Genomic DNA, 21,062 nt, shown 5'->3' with positions numbered 1-21,062 from the left:
ACCCCAAACAGCAGAATACACATTCTTTTTAAGTGCACATGGAATATTCTCCAGGATAGATCATGTGATAACCCACAAAATCAGTTCCAAAAAATTTCAGAAGACTGAAATCGTATCAAACATTTTTTCTGACCACAACAGGATGAAACTAGAAATCAATCACAAGAAAACAACTGCAAGAAACACAAACCCGTGCAGGCTAAGCAACGTGCTACTTAACAACCAATAGGTCTATGAAAAAGTCAAAGAGGAAGCCAAGAAATACCTGAAGGCAAATGAAAATGAAAACACAGTGGTCCAAGACCCTGGGGATGCAGCGAAAGCAGTTCTAAGAGGGAAGTTTATAGCGATACAGGCCTACCTCAAGAAGCACGAACAAGCTCAAATAAATAATTTAATCTTACTCTTAAAGGAAGTAGAAGAACAAACAAAGCCCAAAGGCAGTAGAAGGTAGGAAATAATAAAGATCAGAGCAGAAATAAATGAAATAAGAGACTTAAAAACAGTACAAAATATCAATGAGACTAAGAGCTGGTTTTTTGAAAGGATAAACAAAACATACAAGCCTTGAGTCAGACTCCTCAAGCACGAAAAGAAGGAGTCACGATTTACCTGGCTGGAGAGATACCATGATCACAAAAAGAGGAGGACTTCAATAAAATCAGAAATAAAAGAGGAGCTACTGTGGACATCACAAAAATACAAAGGACTGATTATAAAAGATTACAAATTATATGCCAACAAATGGGACAACCTAGAAGAAACAAATGAATTCCTAGAAACATACAGTCCTCTGAGACTGAATCAAGAAGAAATAGAATGTGAACAGACCGATTCCTAGCAATGAAACTGAATCGGTCATCAAAAAACTCCCAACAGACAAAAGTCCAGGACCAGACTCAGGTGAATCCTGCCAAATATTTAGAGAAGGGTTAATACCTATCCTTCTCAAAGTATTCCCCTGAAAGAGTAGCGCTTGGAGTTTTATATTTATCTAATTTAGCTGGAGGCAGCAAGCACAGCCCTCTGAAACAACTCAGGAATACTTAAAGGAACGTGCCATCCGGTGTAAATGAGAATAGCACAGGAAAGACCCGAAAGTGAAGGAACAGTCAGAGAGGGAAAGATTCAGTGTGGGATTCGGATGAAAAGGTGGAGGATGAGAGGAGGGATGGCGTTCCAAGTGTGAGGACCGGCAAATGTACATACTCACACAGGCGAGTGAGAAAACCGGTGGAGAGCAGCAATGGGGTTAAAAAGCAGAATCTCCTCGGCTCAGAGAATCCATGCCGAGGAACAGCTAGATTGCTCAGCAAGGGAGGAACTGGGAGGCAGAGGAAGAACAGGAAAGAGAAGGGACTGTCAGGGTCTCATCAGGTGGAGAGTAGGGGGGCCACTGGATTCCGATGACTACACATCAGTTTCATAAGAGCAATGATTTTTCTCTTGCCTGTTTTGTTCCGTTGTATCCTCAGTGCCTAGAAGAGTGCCAAGTACACAGTAAAGACTCAGTAAATATTTGTGGAATGAAAAGAATAAATGAACGAATGAGTAAAATATGGTCACCGACAAGACTGAAGTTCTTGAACAAGCGAATAATGAGCTAGAAATGTCCAAGGAAGAATAGTTTTGTAACTGTGTTATGGATGATATCAATGCATAAAGGAACAGAGACAAATCTATCAATATAAAACGACATGATGGAGACTTAGGTAAGAATCATAATCACAGGCCGAGAAAAGACATAGGGCAGAAGGAAAATAAATGGAGGGAGAGGGACATAATATGGACTTGGAACTGGAAGCACACGGATACCTCTTATGAGCCAACAGAACGCAAACGGATACTTTAAAATCATTTGGATTCCAAACAGGTGATGGTGATTAAGGAGGGCACTTGTCGTGATGAGCGCCGGGTGGTGGATGGAAGCGTTGAATCACTACATGTTACACCTGAAACTAATATTACACTGTCCCGTTAACTGCCTGGAATTTCAATAAAAACTTAAAAAAATGGACACCTGTGTAATTAAGTACTGATGTTTCTATACTTTGAAATAGAAAAATGCCTTCAGAATCCCTTTTAAGACAAAGAACCAACTGGCATCTTTTGTAGGATGATGTGTAATAGCCTGGGCAAACACAGGGCTGTTTCTCTGGGCTATCTTTGCAACGAGTTTTTAGTCGTGGTGACTTTTCACTATAAAATAAGGCTGATGGAGGAACTGACCAGACTCACAGAGCCAGCTTCTAGGCGTCATGAATGGTTCTGTGTCTAACGCTTCCAGGGTCCGGCTCTCCTGCCTCATCACCCTCACAAATCGCTGCCTGTACTGGGCTGCTTTCAGCTGAAGCCTGCCATTCAGTCCGGACTGACAGATATCCTTATTTCAACGACGTGTCAGGAAAGAGACTGAAGCACTCTGATGTGAAGAATTATTTCTTCGTTTTTTTTTTTTTTTTGGTAAGTGAGTGCTTATAACACAAAGGGTATTATGAGAGAGATCTAGTTAGAAGCTGAAACTGTTGATCAGAATATTTAAATCCTGGAATTTGCAGCACCTTAGATAAGCCAAGGTAACTGTTTTCCACTTGATTGACGACAGCAAGAATTAAACTGCAGGGGCTAGCATATGGGAAACTGCTGAGAAGGAAGAGCCCATATTTTGGCTGACACGCTGCTTGCCGCTTTCGATTCCCCTTTCATTTCATCAAGTTCACATGAAGGAGAGGAAAGGCACTGAGTGATGTGCAAAACAGTTAGAGCACCTTTCTTTCTTCTTCCCTGCAAAAAAGAGTAACTTTCTTCTCTTTTACTTTATCCGCCAATATCTTTCCCATTTCACACGTCTCATTCCTTTTTAACGACAGAGGTTATGAAAGTGGCCTTTGTCATTACGCACACTGACCTCTCTTCGAGTTTAAGCCGTGGGAAGCGAATGGAGTCTCGCTGCCTTTGAAAATGCCACTGCCCATTGTTGTCCCCAATGCATCCTCAACACATCGGTACAAATGTCATGGACCAAACACGGAGATAAAAATGAGCGTCTTGGAAGCTGGGGTGCAAACTTGAGGGGAAAACCTTATAGGTAAAAAAAAAATCCTTTTCTACTCTTAGAAATATCTGACTCTCTTCCATCCTTTCACTTAGTATGTATTTATATGTCAAAGTTAGGTGAGTCTTACCTTTTCCTTTCTGCTTTATACTCTACAGGATAATATGATGGTTAAAAGCCCAGACCCTGGAGCCGGACTCCCTGTATTCATTCAATCTCGGATCTGCCACTTACTAACTAAATGACCTTAGGAAAATTATTTAGCCCCTCTATACCTCACTTTCTTTAAATATAAAGACAGAATAATAACAGAGCGTATCATGTAGGGCTGCTGAGAGCATGAAATGGGTCAAGAAATATAAAGTGCCCAGGGCATGTAAGGATATATGATATGCTGTGCGTTAGTTGCTATCATTCTTATTATTTCACATTAAGTGCAGGTTTTTACAAGAGTGCTTTTGAATTACAAAATTTCAGTGACATTCTCCCTCATTACTGAAGTAAACATGCTGTATGTCAAAAGTCTGGCCAATTTAGAAGAACTGTAAAGAAGAAAAAGAAATCTCCATTCTGTAATCTTATGACCCAAAGGTAGTACCTCCTCCCAGGGTTTAGCACACTCCCTCATAACCACCGTGATGCCCATTCGCCCTCTTCTACCACCCTCCACTCTGACCCCTCTTCTAGACACAAAGGAAAGCACAACACATTTTTATAAAGACATGTGAATTAGGACAAGCAACTGATCAGAAAGCAGGAGACCTGACTTCCACTCCCTGTACTTCCCATGTCATTTACGTGACACCGGGCATTTCACTTAACCATCCCTGCTCTTTGCCCCTCCACCGAACCATCTCGCAAGGGGTACAGCAAGAGCTTCACTCTGTGCTCCTTACAACAATGCTGAGCTGCATCCATTAGCTTCTCAGGAGAAAGGTGATACAATGAAAGGGGCAATGATACAAGAGAGGAGAGTAGACAACAACAAAAGGCTTAGTCTCCAGAGGACACCGTGACAAAACCGAGAGGGAGCTAAAGCCCAGAAGTGTCTATAATCTCTCCCTAGCCGCAGGAGCTATGGAGAGGTCTCCTTGAAAGTGTTATTTACAAGGCGTTAGGGTATTTAAGGAATGTCCTCTGTTACGCATTTAGAGTAACGCCGAAGAAAGAATTCCATGATAAACATACGTTAATTTTATCACTTTTTGTATAATCCTGTGGTAAGCCAAGAGAGAACTCTATCAAATTAGGATAGCTTTGTTCCTCATTTAAATTCACTCTAATGTCTTAATATGCATCTCTCCCGTGGTTATAAAACATCGCCATTTTAATCTAATCTGAACCCTCAAGTATCATCTCCATACCAAGCAAATGAATGATTCATTTATTCAAAATAAAATGAATCATTCCAAAATTGGGTAATTTACATAAACATATGAGATATTAGCCACTTGAGCTAGGAAAGGGAAGGAACTCTTCCCATTTTAATTCATTTCTGGCTTTTTTGTCCCCGATCTTTTCCTACCTAATGTTGAGAGACTTTTTCCGAAGCTCACTCCACTTGAAGTTCATGTTGTCCAAACGTCTTTGCAACAGGGCTGCGTCATCAGAACCTTCCAGGGATCTCAGGACTTTTTGGCCATTTTCATCCAGGTTGTGATAGATATCTGTGTGAGCTTCAATTTCTCCTTGGAGGTCCTACGAGATAGCAGGAAGAAGAACACAGGCGGAATTACCAAACAAGAGAGATTGGCTAAATGTGAGTCTGGAGAACTGTAAAAAATAAACTGCTTGTTCAAAAGACATTTCAATTGGGCCAACTAACAAGAAGATGCACCTCCGACTCACTCTTCTTGGGGCATTATCTCTTCATGTTATTACGTAGATTGGCAGTGGACATCTCAATAGGTCTAATAAATTTGTTCCTTGACAATATGAATTGGAACATGATGCATCTGCAACTTTACAAATTTTGTAAGTTACATGGACTGGTCCACAGACGAAAGATGATGTTTTCTGGAAGTGATATGAAATAAAATTCTGTGATGAAGTACACCCCAGGGCCAATCATTTCATTACACTACGGGTTAAGTCATATTTTCCATGCACCTAAGTAATCTGTAGAGTTGATTCGGACCATAAAAGCATGGAGAGACTAATAAACAAGGTTGTGCTCGGTCCACAGCTCCAGCACATTAATGGGATTCTATCGTAGGAGAGCATCTTCTTGACAAGACACATTAAGTTCACCTTGGCATCATAGCATCACACATTTATTACAGCATCATACATTTATTAGTAAGATCTCCCATTTAAAATACTGTAGTATTTTTAGGCTTGACAGGTAGAAATTCCACAGGACCTTGATAAGAGTTATGATAAGCGATTACACATTCAACCTCATTTGTATATACACAGATCAAGAAAATTATCACAGTAGAAGAATCTGACCTTTACATGGTATGTCTTCCTGTGTAACATTTTCAGCTTGAACCGGGGACTACAGCACTGATCCTGTTGCATAGCAATCCTGAGAAAAACCAGCGACTGAAAGAGCCCTGCTTTAAAATGCCAACTTTGCTTACATTCTGTTGACAGAATAAATTTCAGAGCACAGTCCTCACCAGTCAATAATAATAAACAGCCACTTTGTACTCCTCACTAAACGGTGGCCAGGCCGGTGGGTGTGGGAGGGACCTCAAAGAGAGGAGGCCTGGAATATGCAACTGACAGTTTATATTAAACAGCCAACTTTTCTTATCATTTTGCCATTATAAGCCAGAGACATTATAAATTCATTTTATATATGTGTTTCCCTCCTTGTTCCCAACAGAACAGTCAAAGCCAAAGGAACATTCCTTAGAGAGCTGCCGGGGACCAGAATTCCTTTCTGCCTACACAATGAATAGAGGCTTTGTACATTATCTGACTTGCTTTTAGAGATTTGTATGCTTCTGTTCAACAAGTTGAAAAATTCATTCTGAAGCTCTGAACAATTGGATTGATTTGTGTAACTAGGAACTCTTTTTTTCCCGCTCCCTCTTTCTAAAATGGAATTAAATTACTCTTCTGAGGTAAGGGGGCAGTGGCAGCAGTAACATGTTAGCAGTTCTGAAGAACTGGCCTGCGGTTTCAGTCACCGACTCTTAGACTCGGAATGTCGCACAAGTCAGGTAGATGAATGATGAATGTCTCCCGTCACTCTTTTTGGCAGCGAAAGTATCACAGATGGACCCTAAAGAGAACTCTGTCCCATTCTCTGTGATGGGAAGTCATGAGAGGGAATACGGATCGAAGGACATCCAACGTTGAAAGAAGCAAAATACTCCAACAGACCAAGCAGCTTCTATCTCTATCCCGTCACAAACAGGCTCCTTCTGGAAGGAAATAGCCTGATTTTGAAACTAGCTCATGTGGTGGAAAACTGGTTTTGGGCTTCTTGCAGAACAGAGTCTGATCAAACAAACATATGTCTCTTCTATGTGTGTGTACCTACATGGCAAAACCTGCCCTCCTGAATTTGCCACTTCTTCAGGAAAAGAGAAAAGTGAGGTTAATTTATCTAAAAATGTCAGGACTCCAAAGCAAACAGATCCAAGTTAGTCATATAATTCCCCCACTTTTCTCTTTTTACTTTACTTTTCTTCTTTGTTGTACTTGATTGAAAACTTTGCCTCAGAGGACACGCTTAGATTGAAACCAAAACTTTAGTTGTTCAAGAAAAGAAGATATATTCTGACTAATACCACCAGCTTTATTCATTAACATGCATATAAGTGGGAGTTAACTTGAATTTTTATATCCTGCATTGAGCTCAATCAATAGTTCCTCAAGATCATGTATATCATGAAATCATCAACACCTTCTTGAAAAAATGAGAGGTCTTCCCAAGCATAGATAGGGAGTTGATTCATTAATTTGCTAATTTTCATCTTTGCAATTTCCATTATACCACACAGAAACATCTTTGTTGTATCATCAATAAAGAAATAAACGTAAAATCGATAAACCAGTATTTATTGAGCACTATTTGTCTAGTCTCAGTACTGGAGGAAAATGAGAAGCATGCAAGAGACAGCTCTGTCTTTACGTTTCCTAAAATCTAGTGTGTGCTTTTTATTTATTCATATTACCAACTAAATATTGATGAGAATTTCCTGCCACACCTCATAGATGTTGGGATAAAAACTCCCACTTGCCCCCTTGGAAGTTCAGAGTGGCTGAAGTCAAGTGTTGGCATTGGCAGTAAGGTAACTCATAGCTCGGTACTCCTTCTCTGGGTCATGGTGCTGGGTGACAGTGACAAATGACACATGCATGAATGGTAAAAGGTACAAAACACAAATGTAGATCTTTATTCTTCGTCCTGGCACTGTGAAATACATGTTTTCTCTGTTTTTCATATGAGCACTGAGGTGGAGAGATGTTTAACTGACTCGCCTAAAGTCACCTATCTTGTAAGCATTAGAATTCGAGTTCTTTTGACTCTAGAAGATCTTAGGCTGTTCCCACCGCCCCATTTGCTGTGAGCACCGGTTGTAAGAGACAGTAGTTGCTGAAGCTGAACAAGGCTACTCCTGTCAAGGGAGGGGGGACTACTATTGAGGGAAAAGCACCCAGAAAGTCTGCATTACTGATTTTGATCAGAAATTGACCCACAAGGATTGATTTATTCTGAATGAAAAATGGACCCCTGACTACCTTTTTCACTTCTTATTTGACAGTTGGGCATCTGGGACCAGCTGTGAGCAAAAACCGGAAGTTTTCAAGGTCTCCTTACTCCAAAATACCTTTGCTGTCGGAACAGAAGTTCTCCCTTCAGCAACGTGTTCCTTTGTCTACAAGAGCCACGTGAACATAACACTAAGTAGTGACTTGACACATCAGTATCAATGTACCTTGCCCATGTTCTTTGGGGATGGCAGGGGACCTGTCAAGCTATGGGACACAGGTAGCCTGCCCCAAAATGGAGGTGAGTATTGGTGAGGAACATAAGGCTTTTTTTTTTTTTTTTCCTGGAGGCTGCCATACTGTAGTGGAGATTTCTCAATACAAGTGGGCAGCCTGAGTCCTAGGTGGGAGGAGACATTGACAGAACAGGGAGGAAGGGACACACTCACACCTGCATAAAACTACCATGATGGCATTTAGCTTAAGATGAACTTTTGACTCAGGGGCCACAGAAAAGCAGGAGGTGTGGGGGCTAGAGAGAATTCTCAGAGGATAGCCCACCTGGACAAAAAGTAACCCTGGCAGGCATTTTTAAGTAGCTTTATTTCACTTTTGACTTAACTAGAAAAGATCCTTCAAAGCCTGAGTCGTTACACCCAAGGCAGCGTGTCTAATTTCTCTCTTCTTTTTGTGATCGTATTCTTTAAAAAGAACAGTAACAAATGAGCAGAGGAAAAAAAAGGTATTTGTTACATAACCACAGAAACAGTGGCAGCGACAACATGTATAAGACTTACTCTGCACCAGATGCTGGTCAGAGCACTGGGTGTACATGGGCTCACTGAGGCCTCTCAGTAACCTGGCGTAGGCACGAGAAGTATTTGCATTTTACATATACAAAAATGAAATTTCAGAGAAGTTTAACTAAAAGTGCCCAAGGTCACACAGCTAACAAACCATGTGGCCAAATTTCAAACCCAGGCTGTTGGAACTCCAGGGACTGTTGCTCTTAATCTCTAGGCTATGTCGCCTTTGAGGGTTTTTTTTTTTTTTCCTATTCATTTAAAAATTTTCCCAATAGGGGCACCTGGGTGGCTCAGATGGTTAAGAGTCTGCCTTCAGCTCAGGTCATGACCTCCAGGTCCTGGGATCAAGCCCTGTGTCGGGCTCCCTGTTCAGTGGGGAGTCTGCTTCTCCCTCTCCCTCTGTCTCTCCCCCTGCTCATGCTATCTCTCTGTCTCAGATGAATAAATACAATCTTAAAAAAAATAAAAATGTTCCCAATTAATTTTTCCTGTTACTCATACTCCTGCCTCAGTTTCAGCAAATCTAGCACTGCCATCAGACAACGCAGAGTAATGTTTTCCATACTCCGAGAGTCTTTGTATGGTCTTAATAACATGGAGACTGTTAAAGAGATCTGAAGCAGTGGACAGAGACATATCCAATACAACAAGAGATAACATAAATTGAGAAAATGCGTGCCAATAAAAAACATAATTTGTTGCCCCCCCACAAAGAACCACAGAGCCTCAAATTCTGTGCACTTGCAGAGCAAATCTCCAAGGTGATGTCAAGAAGTTCAGCTGTCAGGCAAGTGGTATGTCCACAGCGCAGCAGTTTTAGGAGTAGGGAGAATCCTGTTCCCTGGAGAGCTTTTTCAAATCTCACACCCCCTTCTTGTCCAAGAGTCTAGCCTCCCCCGTCCTAAGTGTCCTTTCTCAGCCTCCAGGGAAAAGCAATGGCGAAGTGCCGTCAAGTAGACATGGTTTGAGTCTGTCCCTTCTCTTTCCCTTGTTAGCCGCATACGTTTGAAAACTCTTTAATCTCTTCGGCTTCACCAAATATTAAGTAGTAATACCTCCCTGCTGGGTTGTTGTGAATATTACATGGAACAATTTTTATAAAATACTCTGAACAGTGTCCAGAACACAAGAGGCCTTTAATAAGTAATAGCTAATATAAGGGTTGCTCTTCTAAGAGAATCAGGGTGGAAATCAAGTGATAGACTTCATGAACTCATGTGACTTCGTCTGAGGACATAAGAATGGCAGAAGGTGGGGGTGAGTTTGGTTTATGAGCAGGGACAATGAACCGCACAGCCTGACTGGAACACGTGATGTGTGTTAGGAAGCAACAGATAGAATGTAGTCGAGGTCCTCAAACTAAGCGGGGCAAAGACCTTTCAGGAAGTCACTGACAATAAAAGTTTACAAGGAAAAGTAGGACAAACAGAAGATCATGGAATATTACTTCTGTCCTATCTCACTCAACAAGTAGAATGATCCTTGGGGTCCCTAAGTAATAAGACCACTGGGGAAGAATATGAAAAGTTATAAAAGTTTTACTAGAAGCAAAATAAAGAAGAGAGATGTCAAGAGGCAGGGCGACACCCTTCTTTTTATTACCCAAACAAATGGTTATGATACTATTTCCAAACATCCTGGGTAACAGTATCCAAGTATTTTCTTTCCTACGTACATGGGATTGTCTCTAAAAAAGAACCCAGCAAATGATGACCTCCCTATCTTGGATATAACCGAGAGGTCAGCAAGAAAACAGAAAGAGGCAGGAAGAACAAACCTAAGTGACTACATCTCCCTATAAAATTCATTACAGACACATAATCTCTAATCTTTTCTGAAAGCAATTAGTAGGCGAGTAATAAGGCCATTAGTTCCTTTTTACTGATAACTTTCCCCTAATTCAAATACACCTGATAGAAAAACAAAACAAAACAAAACAAAACAAAACAAAGCGGCGACCTGATTTCCAAGAGCTTAAGAGGTCAGACACAGAAGATCCAGAACAGGAGAGAAGGTAATCCGTCAGGGCTACACTGCACGTGGCAAGGAGTGACACCTGACAGAGAACCAGAAAGGTGTAGGAGGAGCCGCGAGCACACAGAGGTGACCCGGGTTATACAGTGTGACCTCTTACAGTCCTACCCACCAGCCCTTGAAGGCATCACCTTGCTTGCATGTGAAGCAAAATCATTACTGTTAGTAATGAAGATCCTAAATTCAGCAGAAAAAGCAGGTTTATGTTCAGCAAACTCTATTTAAGAAGGAAGCAGTATGTATACAAGTCTTGAAATGAATTTATCCAACATAGTTATCCTGAAAAGGTGTTGATGCTTTAAAGAAATTCAACAAACAAAAATACACATACAAAAGTAAAACTCCCTTAGCTTGGCTATCCAAAATGACTTGCAAAACATGTGCTCTAAATACTTGAGGTTTGGGAGCGTGCGCGCGCACACACCCCACATATTCCATTATGAGAACAGAAATCAAGAGTAAATCTTTAGAAATGTTTACAGCAATCTAAAAATAAAAAGCACTGGGTTGCATTTTGTGTCTGGTTTTTGTAGTTTGAAAAGTAATTCATTTTTATTGCACGTTACAAAAGTATCAGTCTGGTATGGATTGAACATTACAACCAGCAAAACAAAACAGAACTATCCTTCCTAATGGATTTTTTTGAGAAGCACCCATATAAAGGAATTGGACCTACAGTCTTGACCTTATAAGGACTCTAATCTAACCAGCAGACATTCCTAATTCACTCAGGAAATGCAGTTGGGTACAGACTCACAGAGGGTGTGACTCTTTCCCTCTATTCTATATGTGGCCATTGCAATCCTTTCAAAAGCAGCAGAGTTGTCATCCCAAGAGAAACAAGAGTTAATCTGAGGACTGCCGTTTGGCTTGGAGCCTGGTTGCTCTAGGTAGATAAGGAGTGTGTTTTCGGGTCCACTGCATCGCAGTGCATCTTCAATGAGTGGCTATGGATTTCGGAGTCCACAGGCTGTGCTTTAAAAATGGCTGTTATTAAGGTCCTCAGAGACTATTATCCTGCAGGCTTTGTTGTCTTTGCTTTCACATCTCATTCGAAAATTCTCACCCTTATGCAGTAGAACAGTGGAGAGAAGGGATCTGCTCTCCTGCCTCAGTACATTCCCAGGTGCAAACCTTGATTTCAAAATCTGATCTTTAAAAAGGCCTGGCCTAGGGTGGATTGCCCCGGAGGAAACTGAGCAAAATCCCATTTGTCAGACTGCCTTAAGCAGTTCCGAACTCGGGCAACACGTGATGCTTTCTCTCCTTGTCTGACCCTCTGGTTTACGCTGGCCTTAAAATTACTTTTTCAAATCAAAGAGTTCACTTCAGATGTACTAGGTTGGAAGTAAGATGAGAAGTGTCTTCTCTCTTCTGCGTCACGTTTTTCCTAGTTTCTTTTTATTCTGTCACAGTGTGCAAATGTTCTGCATATTTATTCATCACACAAACATGCACTTAAGTGCCTATTGAACTTCCAAGACTTCACTAGGAGCTACAGGAACACATATAATGTAAGAAAGATGTAGTTCCAGCCCTTAAGTTAGTCCGTTCCTTCCTTCCTTCCTTCCTTCCTTCCTTCCTTCCTTCCTTCCTTCCTTCCTTCCTTCCTTCCTTCCCTCCCTCCCTCCCTCCCTCCTCCCTCCTTCCCTACTTTTCTTTCCTCCCACTAATATTTCATATATCAGCATCTAGGCCCGCAGTGGTGAAAAACAAACTTCTACCTTCTTGATGTTCACAGCATAATAGGATGAACAGAGAGAAATCGCATAAACAGGAAAGAAATCCATTTGTACATATCATTTGCTCCCCATAACCAAAGAGCACCCCCCCCCACACCACATGTGCACCATTGTTTTCGCCACAGCAGACATGACATACTATAAAAGTATTTGAGAATGATTACCTGGGGGGGGGCAGTTTTCAGGGTAAATGGCAATGGCAGCAGGGAGAGAATGGAGGCAGGAATTTAGCTGATGGGCAGCCTTAGCCATTCCTGAACCAATAATGTGGTGGCTCCAAAACCAGGAAGGAAGGAGGAGGGATGTTACCATCACCAAGTGCTCATAAATTACAGAAATAGCTGCATGTGTGACTCACTTTCATCCTTCCCTCGGTCTACCTTTGGAAGGTAGAATTAGGCAGAGTGATAGCTGTTCACCACAGCATTTTATTTTATTTTTTAATTTATTTTATTTTTTTAAAAGATTTTATTTATTTATTTGAGAGAGAGAGAATGAGAGATAGAGAGCACGAGAGGGAAGAGGGTCAGAGGGAGAAGCAGACTCCCCGCCGAGCAGGGAGCCCGATGTGGGACTTGATCCCGGGACTCCAGGATCATGACCTGAGCCGAAGGCAGTCGCTTAACAGACTGAGCCACCCAGGCGCCCCACTACAGCATTTTAAAGGCAGAAATATTATTTTAAGTTTCCTTTCCCCAGGAGTAAGACAAACATTATATATGCTGTGTTTATTTATTTTTTTTTAAGATTTATTTTTGTTTATTTGAGAGGGCAGGGAGGGGCAGAGAGAGAGAGAATCTCAAGCTGACTCCCCCACTGAGTGCAGAGCCCTACGCGGGACTCGATCCCACGAACCCTGAGATCAGGACCTGAGCCAAAACCAAGACTCTGGTGCTCCGCCTACTGAGCCACCCAGGCGCCCCTGTATATGCTGTGTTTTAAACACACATATACACACACTCACCCATCGGTACCAAGTAAATTACAATGACAAGGCAAGGGCACAGACACCAAAGCTGCACATAGTTACATAGACACAGGAGACTCCCACCTCAAATACATTCTGTGAAGGGCTCCTAAAGTATATGGGAGTGGGGTTTAAAGGACATCCAGGCCTGAGAAAGGGTGGGTAGAGTAACACCACAGGGGGTGTTTTAAAGAGTTAATGTGCCATGGACACAGTGGGGAGCTAATGTTGGTACCCATTTGGCTCAGCACTTAAGTTATAAATAAGAATGACATGCCTTCATGATGTTGGTAGTGGAAGATAAAACAAGACCTTAGGTGGGCTGTTTTCTTTTTTACTAATATATCTGAAATTCATATAAAAATTTTTGCAAAAATGTTGCAATATTTTTCCAGATATTGCTATATGGCTTCATTGCTCATAATTGGGTGAGTATTTCCTCCATGAGACATGTTTCAGAAGACCATTGCCAGTGTTAATCCTGAAAGGCCTTCACACTTAAACTCGAGATGGCACATTTAAATCATAGAGATAGCCACATATTAAAAGCCTACGATGTTGAAGGTACTTTTGGTTTTGTATTGTGCTTTATGTGCAGGAATCAGGCCATTTGAAGATAACTATCCTTATCTGAGAAAGACCAGATGGGCCTTTCTGACACTGAAACATACTTATTATTGCAGAGCCACTATGAGGGGTGGGGGCAGGAAACCAGTACTCACACTCCTTATAAATCCTCCTCATCAATTCTATGAAGTAGGCCTTCTTATCCCCCAGTTGAGGAAGCTACAATTTGGAGAGATGGAAGGAACCTGTCTGAATCTCACAGCCATTGGGTGGCAGAAGCGGGATTAGGGCACAGATCTGCCCGAGTTGGTATTCTTTTGATTCCCCTTAATTCCTCCCCACTCTTCAAATACAAAGCAAGTATCTTCTGAGTTGGGCTACATGGAATACAACACAGTAATTAATTCATTAAGGTTCTTGTGAGATACTTAGTTTGTGCAATTTTCTGTGATGCTCTGTGAAGAATGGCCAGGCAACTGAATTAGATTGCAGTTAGGTATTTCCTTATTGACTCCTCCTTAGTCAACTCTGAACTCATACTTTTCATGATTTTCAACGGCTCCAAATGAACAGAACACATTCTTATTCTTAAAATAGTCAACTATCTTTCCATGGACCAATACACATCTGGTTACATTTATCTATACAATTTGTCTATATTATGTACAGAATTGAAAGTTAGAAAAGCTCCTATTTCCTGAATCTCTTTGTCACAGAGCTCTCTCTTTTCTTTCTAGAGAATCTGTGTAGTTCAAGACTATATTAGAAATAAGCAATTAGTTGATGTCAAGTCTCATCCTGACAGCAATATGTAAGAAGAAGGCAAGAACATGGCAAGAACATATGGCAAAGTGCCATAATTATTTTTGATAATACACTAGAAATCATAACAGCCATGTAGCTCATTTCCTCTGGCTCATTTTAATTATGAATGTTGTAAATGCAGAACAACTTTATTCCATCCCCCACCCCTCCAAAGAAACCTCTCCTAATATCCCAACACGACCACAAACAACCCGACACTGAGGCAATTGTTTGGAATAGGTTAATGACATCATAAATCTAAGATGATTTTACATCTTTTCACTTTAAAGAGCAGGATAGTTTCCAAATAATTCACAAACACACTTTGGACATGATCGTGTTCATTTGTGGGTATTCATTCGTCAAAAGCTTATTTTTTTTTAAAGATTTTATTTATTTATTTGAGAGAGAGAGAATGAGAGACAGAGAGCACAAGAGGGAAGAGGGTCAGAGGGAGAAGCAGACTCCCCGCTGAGCAGGGAGCCCGATATGGGACTCGATCCCGGGACTCCAGGATCATGACCTGAGCCAAAGGCAGTCGCTTAACCAACTGAGCCACCTTAGAGGTATTACCTTTAAAATGAATTCTAGGTCTCCATAAAGTGTGAATGTTAAAGAAGGTTCTAGTATCATGATGTTAACTAAAGTCCTACTGACATAATTAGGTCTGATTCCCTGCTGTTCTTTGGTGAGTTAATTTCTGTCTACTACCAAGTAGAGCAAATTGCTTTTTCTGGAGAGTGTAATGGTTTTTTTGTGTCTAGGGAGTTACTTCCCCCTATTTAGCTTTTCTTCTCTCATGGAACAGGGTGGATGGTGATTGGGAAAAAACATACTCTCTTTCGCAAGGTATAAGGAAAAGGAAGAAGAAGGTATATGTATATGGACATTAATATAAAGATAGCTAACACTGGCCTAGCTGCCAAAGGGATGCCATAAATGACAAAACTGGCAAAATAGCATCTGGCAAAATATCCAGGATGTTTCTTCATTCCTAGAACCCACTATGCTGAATCCAGAAACCCACTCATGAGTCTTCTGTTGCATACCCACCAATCTTTTCCAAAGCATTCAGTTCAGTTTGGAACATCCTAGAGACCCTGGACCACCCTCGTTGAAACAGACCCAGGGCATCCTTGGCCTTTGGCCATGCGATGATGCTTCTATCATCTGAGAACAGGTACATCTGAAAAACTATCTCCAGGAGAGTAAGGTTTGGAAAGGCTTGGGTTTTTCCATGCCCATGAAATAAATTATATAAGTTTTAATAAAGAACTAGAACAGAAAAATGGAGGTTTTGATAGATTATTTTACATCATAAGAATTTTTATGTGGGAGCTACACTGGAATATGTCACAAAACAGCAGAAACCTGCCTCACAGTGCCCTGAGTAAGGAAGGAAAAATGAAAGTTGGATTTCATCATTGTCACTGATCTGGAGTATATATCGGTCACCCCAAGAAAGAGAAGCGGTAAACAGATTATGTCCATAGTGCTTTACTGTGGACAAATGCTTTTGTTCTACACTTCTCAGAAAGGGATGGAGGGACTATACAGTTGTCATGAATCTCTGCTGAAATTGCTGATGTAGTTGAGCGTTTAATAGAGAAAACCTCAGCAGCAGGGGACTAAGAAACCAAGTGGATGATACCTAATTATTAATGTTATCTTGAGTAGAAAATAGAGGGGCTTGCTGAAAAACCGTTCTGCTTGGTTCTGTTAGAGTTTCGTTCCTTTCTGACTTTCTGAATTTTCCCTTTGGTAGGTTGACAGCAAGATGGGGGCCTCGCCCAAATCATGTCCGAAGACAATCGTAAAACCACAAGAGATAAGTTTCTTATTTCAAGGACCCAATAGTCTCCTGAAAAAGTCTTCAGTGATAATGGTATACAATAATGTTAAAGTGGACACAGTGCAATGGGAACAGAGCAATTAGCTCTGTCACCAAGATTTGCAGATGCCATCACACCTGTGACGATAGGTGAACAGGGTCTTGAGGGATGAGGAGAAGCTGACCAGGAGAGAAGTGAGAGGATAAAATTTGAAACACTGAGAAGGGCAAGAGTAAAGTTGAAGATGAGCTGAGATGAGACAAGAGTATACGTCAGAGCTGAGCAACTCTATGTGGCCAGAGGGAAAGGTCCATGGGGGGCAGGGGGCGGGAGAGAGGAGCTTGTTTTCTCTGTGTCATCCACATGTACCTGTGAACATGAACTTTTGCAGCAGGTGTTGGTAACTTGTCTAGTGCAGTGGTCCTCAAAGTTGAGCGAGCTTATTAAAACACAGGCTGCTGGGCCCCAACCCTGGAGTTCATGATTCTGTAAATCTGGTGTAGAGATCAAGAATTTGCATTTCTAACAAGTTTCCAGGTGATGCTGATACAGTTACTCCAGGGATGGACCCCCTTTGAGAATGAACACTGGTCTCACATAATGGGCCTTAATGTCCTGGTAGTCATGAATGCCTTTATGAAAATGATGGATCCTCTCCTGAGAAACCTGCACAAGTACTCATAACCACAAAATATGACCTCTAATTTCATGGGCTTCCAAGACCCACTGAAAGGAAATAGAGGGACAGCAGCCTGCTGGCAGCTACCCCCACCCGCAAGAAATACAATGAATTAATGAAGACAACAGATCTTTCAAGTACTGTTTTAACAGAAAACTCCCAGGAAGAAGAACACATTGAAAGATGTGACTACAATACGGTTTTGCTGACTCACTCATCTTGGAATTAGTCTCACTGATCTAGGCACAAAATGACCACATTTGGGGGGGTGGTGGTGCCCGGCAGAGGACACCCTTGGGTGCTACAAAATCCCCATTACTCTAGCCACATTCAAGTAACCTGGCCCTTTTCCATTGTGACCCACCATCTTCTTGGGAAACAACACATGAAAGGGGGAGGGGGAGTGACATAGAGGAAAAGGGTGCATTGAGCCAGGGGCCCGTGGAGAGACACAGAAGTTGGCACTCCGAGTTAAATGTAGCTGTAGCCCTAGAAGGTCTGTCCGGTAGCTCAGGATCGAAGAAAGAGATGATCAAGAACATGCTTAAAAGGAAACTTCAAATCAGTCATGCTACACAGATAGGAGACAATCCCTATTGTAGAGAAAAGAACATTTTGACTTTACTCTTTCCCTATGAATCCTCCTCATGTGCTTTCCATAACCCAGCGGTCTAGATATTTTTAAATGACCTTGAGAAGAAAGCAGAGGTGTTCTTTATTTCATGAAAAGAAAGCCATCTTCCATTTCAAGAACCTTGGGCCCGCTCTGCATGCATGCATGGAGTCCAGAACACGAGGCAAATACCGGAGGATTCAGTTTGGCCACTAGAAATTCAAGTGATGGCTCTGAGGTTGGGGAGAAAAAGTCCGGCCAAGCTGCAAAGCAGAACTCTTCCTCCGGCTTCTGGAAGAAGAGCTAGTGCCACAGGCACAAGTGCCCTGTAATAATCAGGAAGTTACACCTCTGAGTCCATGGTGATGTTGTTACTGCATGGGCCGTTTTGCCTAAAGCCAGGAAAACTCTGAGGATAATGTTTTAGCTGCTGATTCATCTCCCTCCGTCTTCAATTCTCAGCAAACTTTTATTGGGTTTCATCATGGGCACATTTACAGAGCAATTTCCATAATGATAAAATCTCTTCAAATGAGATTTAGAATGTAATTAAAGGGCAGATCTGATGCGGTAGCGGCATTGTTGCACGGTGGCCATACATCATCGTGCTACAGAGCACTCACTCAGCTAGCCTATGGCATGACCCCAATTTTGCTCTGGTAAGATTACATGTCCTTGTTTCATGCTAATGGCTTGATTCGGAAAAAATAAAAGAAGATAAGACAGCCTCTCTCCATTGGAGAGATAAGCCCAGGAATATGAGTTAGAGTTCTGTACCCTCCTCTGTTCACTCTGTATCTTAGACCTCAGAAGTTGCAAGAAACTCCTCGAACGTGGAGGCTAACACTGACAAACAGACTGGTGTAAGCCAAGAGGATTTGCTGGCCCGGAGAAGTGGATCTCCATAAATCCTACAGCCTCTTCTTCCAGTTTTAAGTGCCATCACTAGAAAAGTGGAAACTACATGCTATGGTTCCCTGAATGGATGAGTGCTTGCTCCTGGAAAAAGGCCTGGTGCCTGCAAAAGCAAGAAAATGTTCCTTGGGCAGGTCCATTTTTGAAACCTCAAGAGTAACTTGGCTGATTCTGCACTATAAAATCAATGTGACTTTCAGTTTTGCAATTTCCCAAATATCTGGCCTACCCAGATCCTCACTCATAAGTATCACCAATTACAGTATTTACCAAGTGATAGGAAATGATTTTGTTACTGGGCTACTGGTTTACACATGGAGAGCTAATCATATCATATGATTTGGAAATCACATTTTCTACCACTCAGGACACATCAAGTCCTTTAAAAGACCAGACTTTAGATCTAAGATCATAATTAAATAATGGATTCTGAAGCATTTAGAAGAGGATTGGGGCCTTTTAAACACCATCTATTCATTACCTTCTCTTTTCAACATATCATGAGGAGCTTCACAGGATGAAAAAGCCTTATGATGTCTGACTTACATAGAGCATTGAGAATTCCACTAATTTTTTTTCTGTTTCTCTCTTTGACTATAATTCGTTTGGCACAACATTTTGTCTATGGAATCAAATTTATCCTTGTGATGTTGGGAGTTACAAAATAGCTCATGGGTTTTAAAATACCACTGGATGTATGAAATTAAATTACAGTCAGTAGAAAATAATTCGGGGGTGTTTAACTAAATGATGATGAAAAATTCTCATTTAATAGCTACCATGCTTTTCAGAGCAATAATGTGTTGATAGGTAGAAGACACCAAGTTCAAAGAAAGTCCACTTTTGAAGAGAAAACGAACCTATTTTACCTCTGAAATGAACACAATTTATGTCTCCTTTATTCCAAAGAAAGCTCACAAGTTAATCTGCAAAACTCACCTCCCTTATCAAAGATGCAATGCTACTTTCGATTTGCCTTAATAGCAAAGAACTCATGCAAAGTTTGATTTCACTGTAACAATACCCTCTTTTAGCTAAATAACCCTCGTCAACCCTTGGATAAAGTTTTCTGCCAAAGAATTCCCCTCCTTCCCACTCGGCACCAGAGATAAAAGGATGGAAGAGACGGCCCCATTCTCGGTAGGACTGCATGCTTGCCCTCACTCAGCCAGACCTTCCCTGCCTGATTTCATTTCTACGGAAAGTCCTACAGGATAAAGTGGAGGGCAGCTCCCTCAATTACTTCTCCCAACATCCCACTGCTTCCAATTACTCCTGATTCTCTGTTACAATCAGTAGCCTTGAAACTTGAACTACCCAACTGTTTTAAATGCAGAAGAGAAAATCCTAGGGAAAATGGGGGAACAGAAAAGAGTTCCTGGGTTTCTGAAGAGCCGCATTGTGCGGGCATGATTGGTTTTCATCAGCCTCGACTTCTGTGAGAGGCAATATTTCTTTTCAGGCTCCAGGCTGACATTTCTTCTCACTAAATAGTTAATTAGCATGGTGCAAATACAGCATTCTTCCTTTGGAAATATGTAAAAGCAGTTCCCAACTTACAGAGTTCTGTAACCCAAAGTCATTAGCAAGTCAATGGTTCAGAACCCAAAACTCAAATTTCCACAGAAACAGTAGTCATATATTTCAGGCCAGAAAATATACAGCTATTTGATCTCTAATGTCGACGATCTATGTCATTTTGATATCATTACTTTGGGTTATGTGGTCTGGGAGGCACGTATTTTGGGGGGTACAAAAGGGAGAGGGAGAATGGAAAGAAAATATTTCTCTTTGAATCCTGTCTGCCCAATGCAGAACAGTAAGCAAAGGAGATCTGAAGGGGCACCTGCCCATTTCGCTCTACCTCCTGGTGCCCAGCTCTTTCTATCCCCACCTTTCCTCAGGTCCTCATAAGCCTTCCTTCTCTCCCACCTGTTGAAAACCATATTCGTCGAGCATAGTCTGACCACTTGCACATCCTGGGAGATTTGTGCATTTTAAAAAGTGGAAGCTGCGTTAAACCAAATGAATCACAAATGGGTAGGATTTCAGAGAGTATGAGAATGCAAAGGGAAATATTCAGATGGTAGCAAAAGTGTCTGGGGGCAGAAAGGCTTCAGCCATTCTTGCGAGGAAATCTACACTGGTTAATGCTATGGATTGGCTCACTGAAACCTCCACACTGCTGGACCAGCTGGAATAGAGACTGCACTTGACAGACTTCTATGCAGCTAGGGTTATGCAGAAGAATTAAGTTTCAGTAAGTTAGGGCTGTCAGATAAAACATGGGGTGCCCAGTTAAATTTGAATTTCAGACAACAATGGATTTCTTTCTTTCTTTCTTTCTTTCTTTCTTTCTTTCTTTCTTTCTTTCTTT

At 41.4% G+C, this 21,062-nt stretch overlaps 1 protein-coding gene across 2 annotated transcripts in view; it reads right to left on the bottom strand.

The window, feature by feature from the left end:
* Window positions 1–21,062, bottom strand: part of DMD (dystrophin) — a 2,222,747-nt gene that overhangs the window by 354,841 nt on the left and 1,846,844 nt on the right. For both annotated transcript variants that reach the window (XM_073901937.1, XM_025857655.2), the window contains exon 56: window positions 4,581–4,753. In XM_073901937.1, coding sequence (XP_073758038.1) covers window positions 4,581–4,753 — 173 coding nt within the window. The remainder of the gene's footprint in view (window positions 1–4,580; window positions 4,754–21,062) is intronic.

The sequence above is a fragment of the Callorhinus ursinus genome, unplaced genomic scaffold (genome assembly GCF_003265705.2).
Source record: "Callorhinus ursinus isolate GAN/ISIS: 27379988/994484 unplaced genomic scaffold, GSC_fseal_2.0 scaffold16, whole genome shotgun sequence".
NCBI classification, from domain to species: domain Eukaryota; kingdom Metazoa; phylum Chordata; class Mammalia; order Carnivora; family Otariidae; genus Callorhinus; species Callorhinus ursinus.
This window is presented reverse-complemented; position numbering and strand designations above follow the sequence as displayed.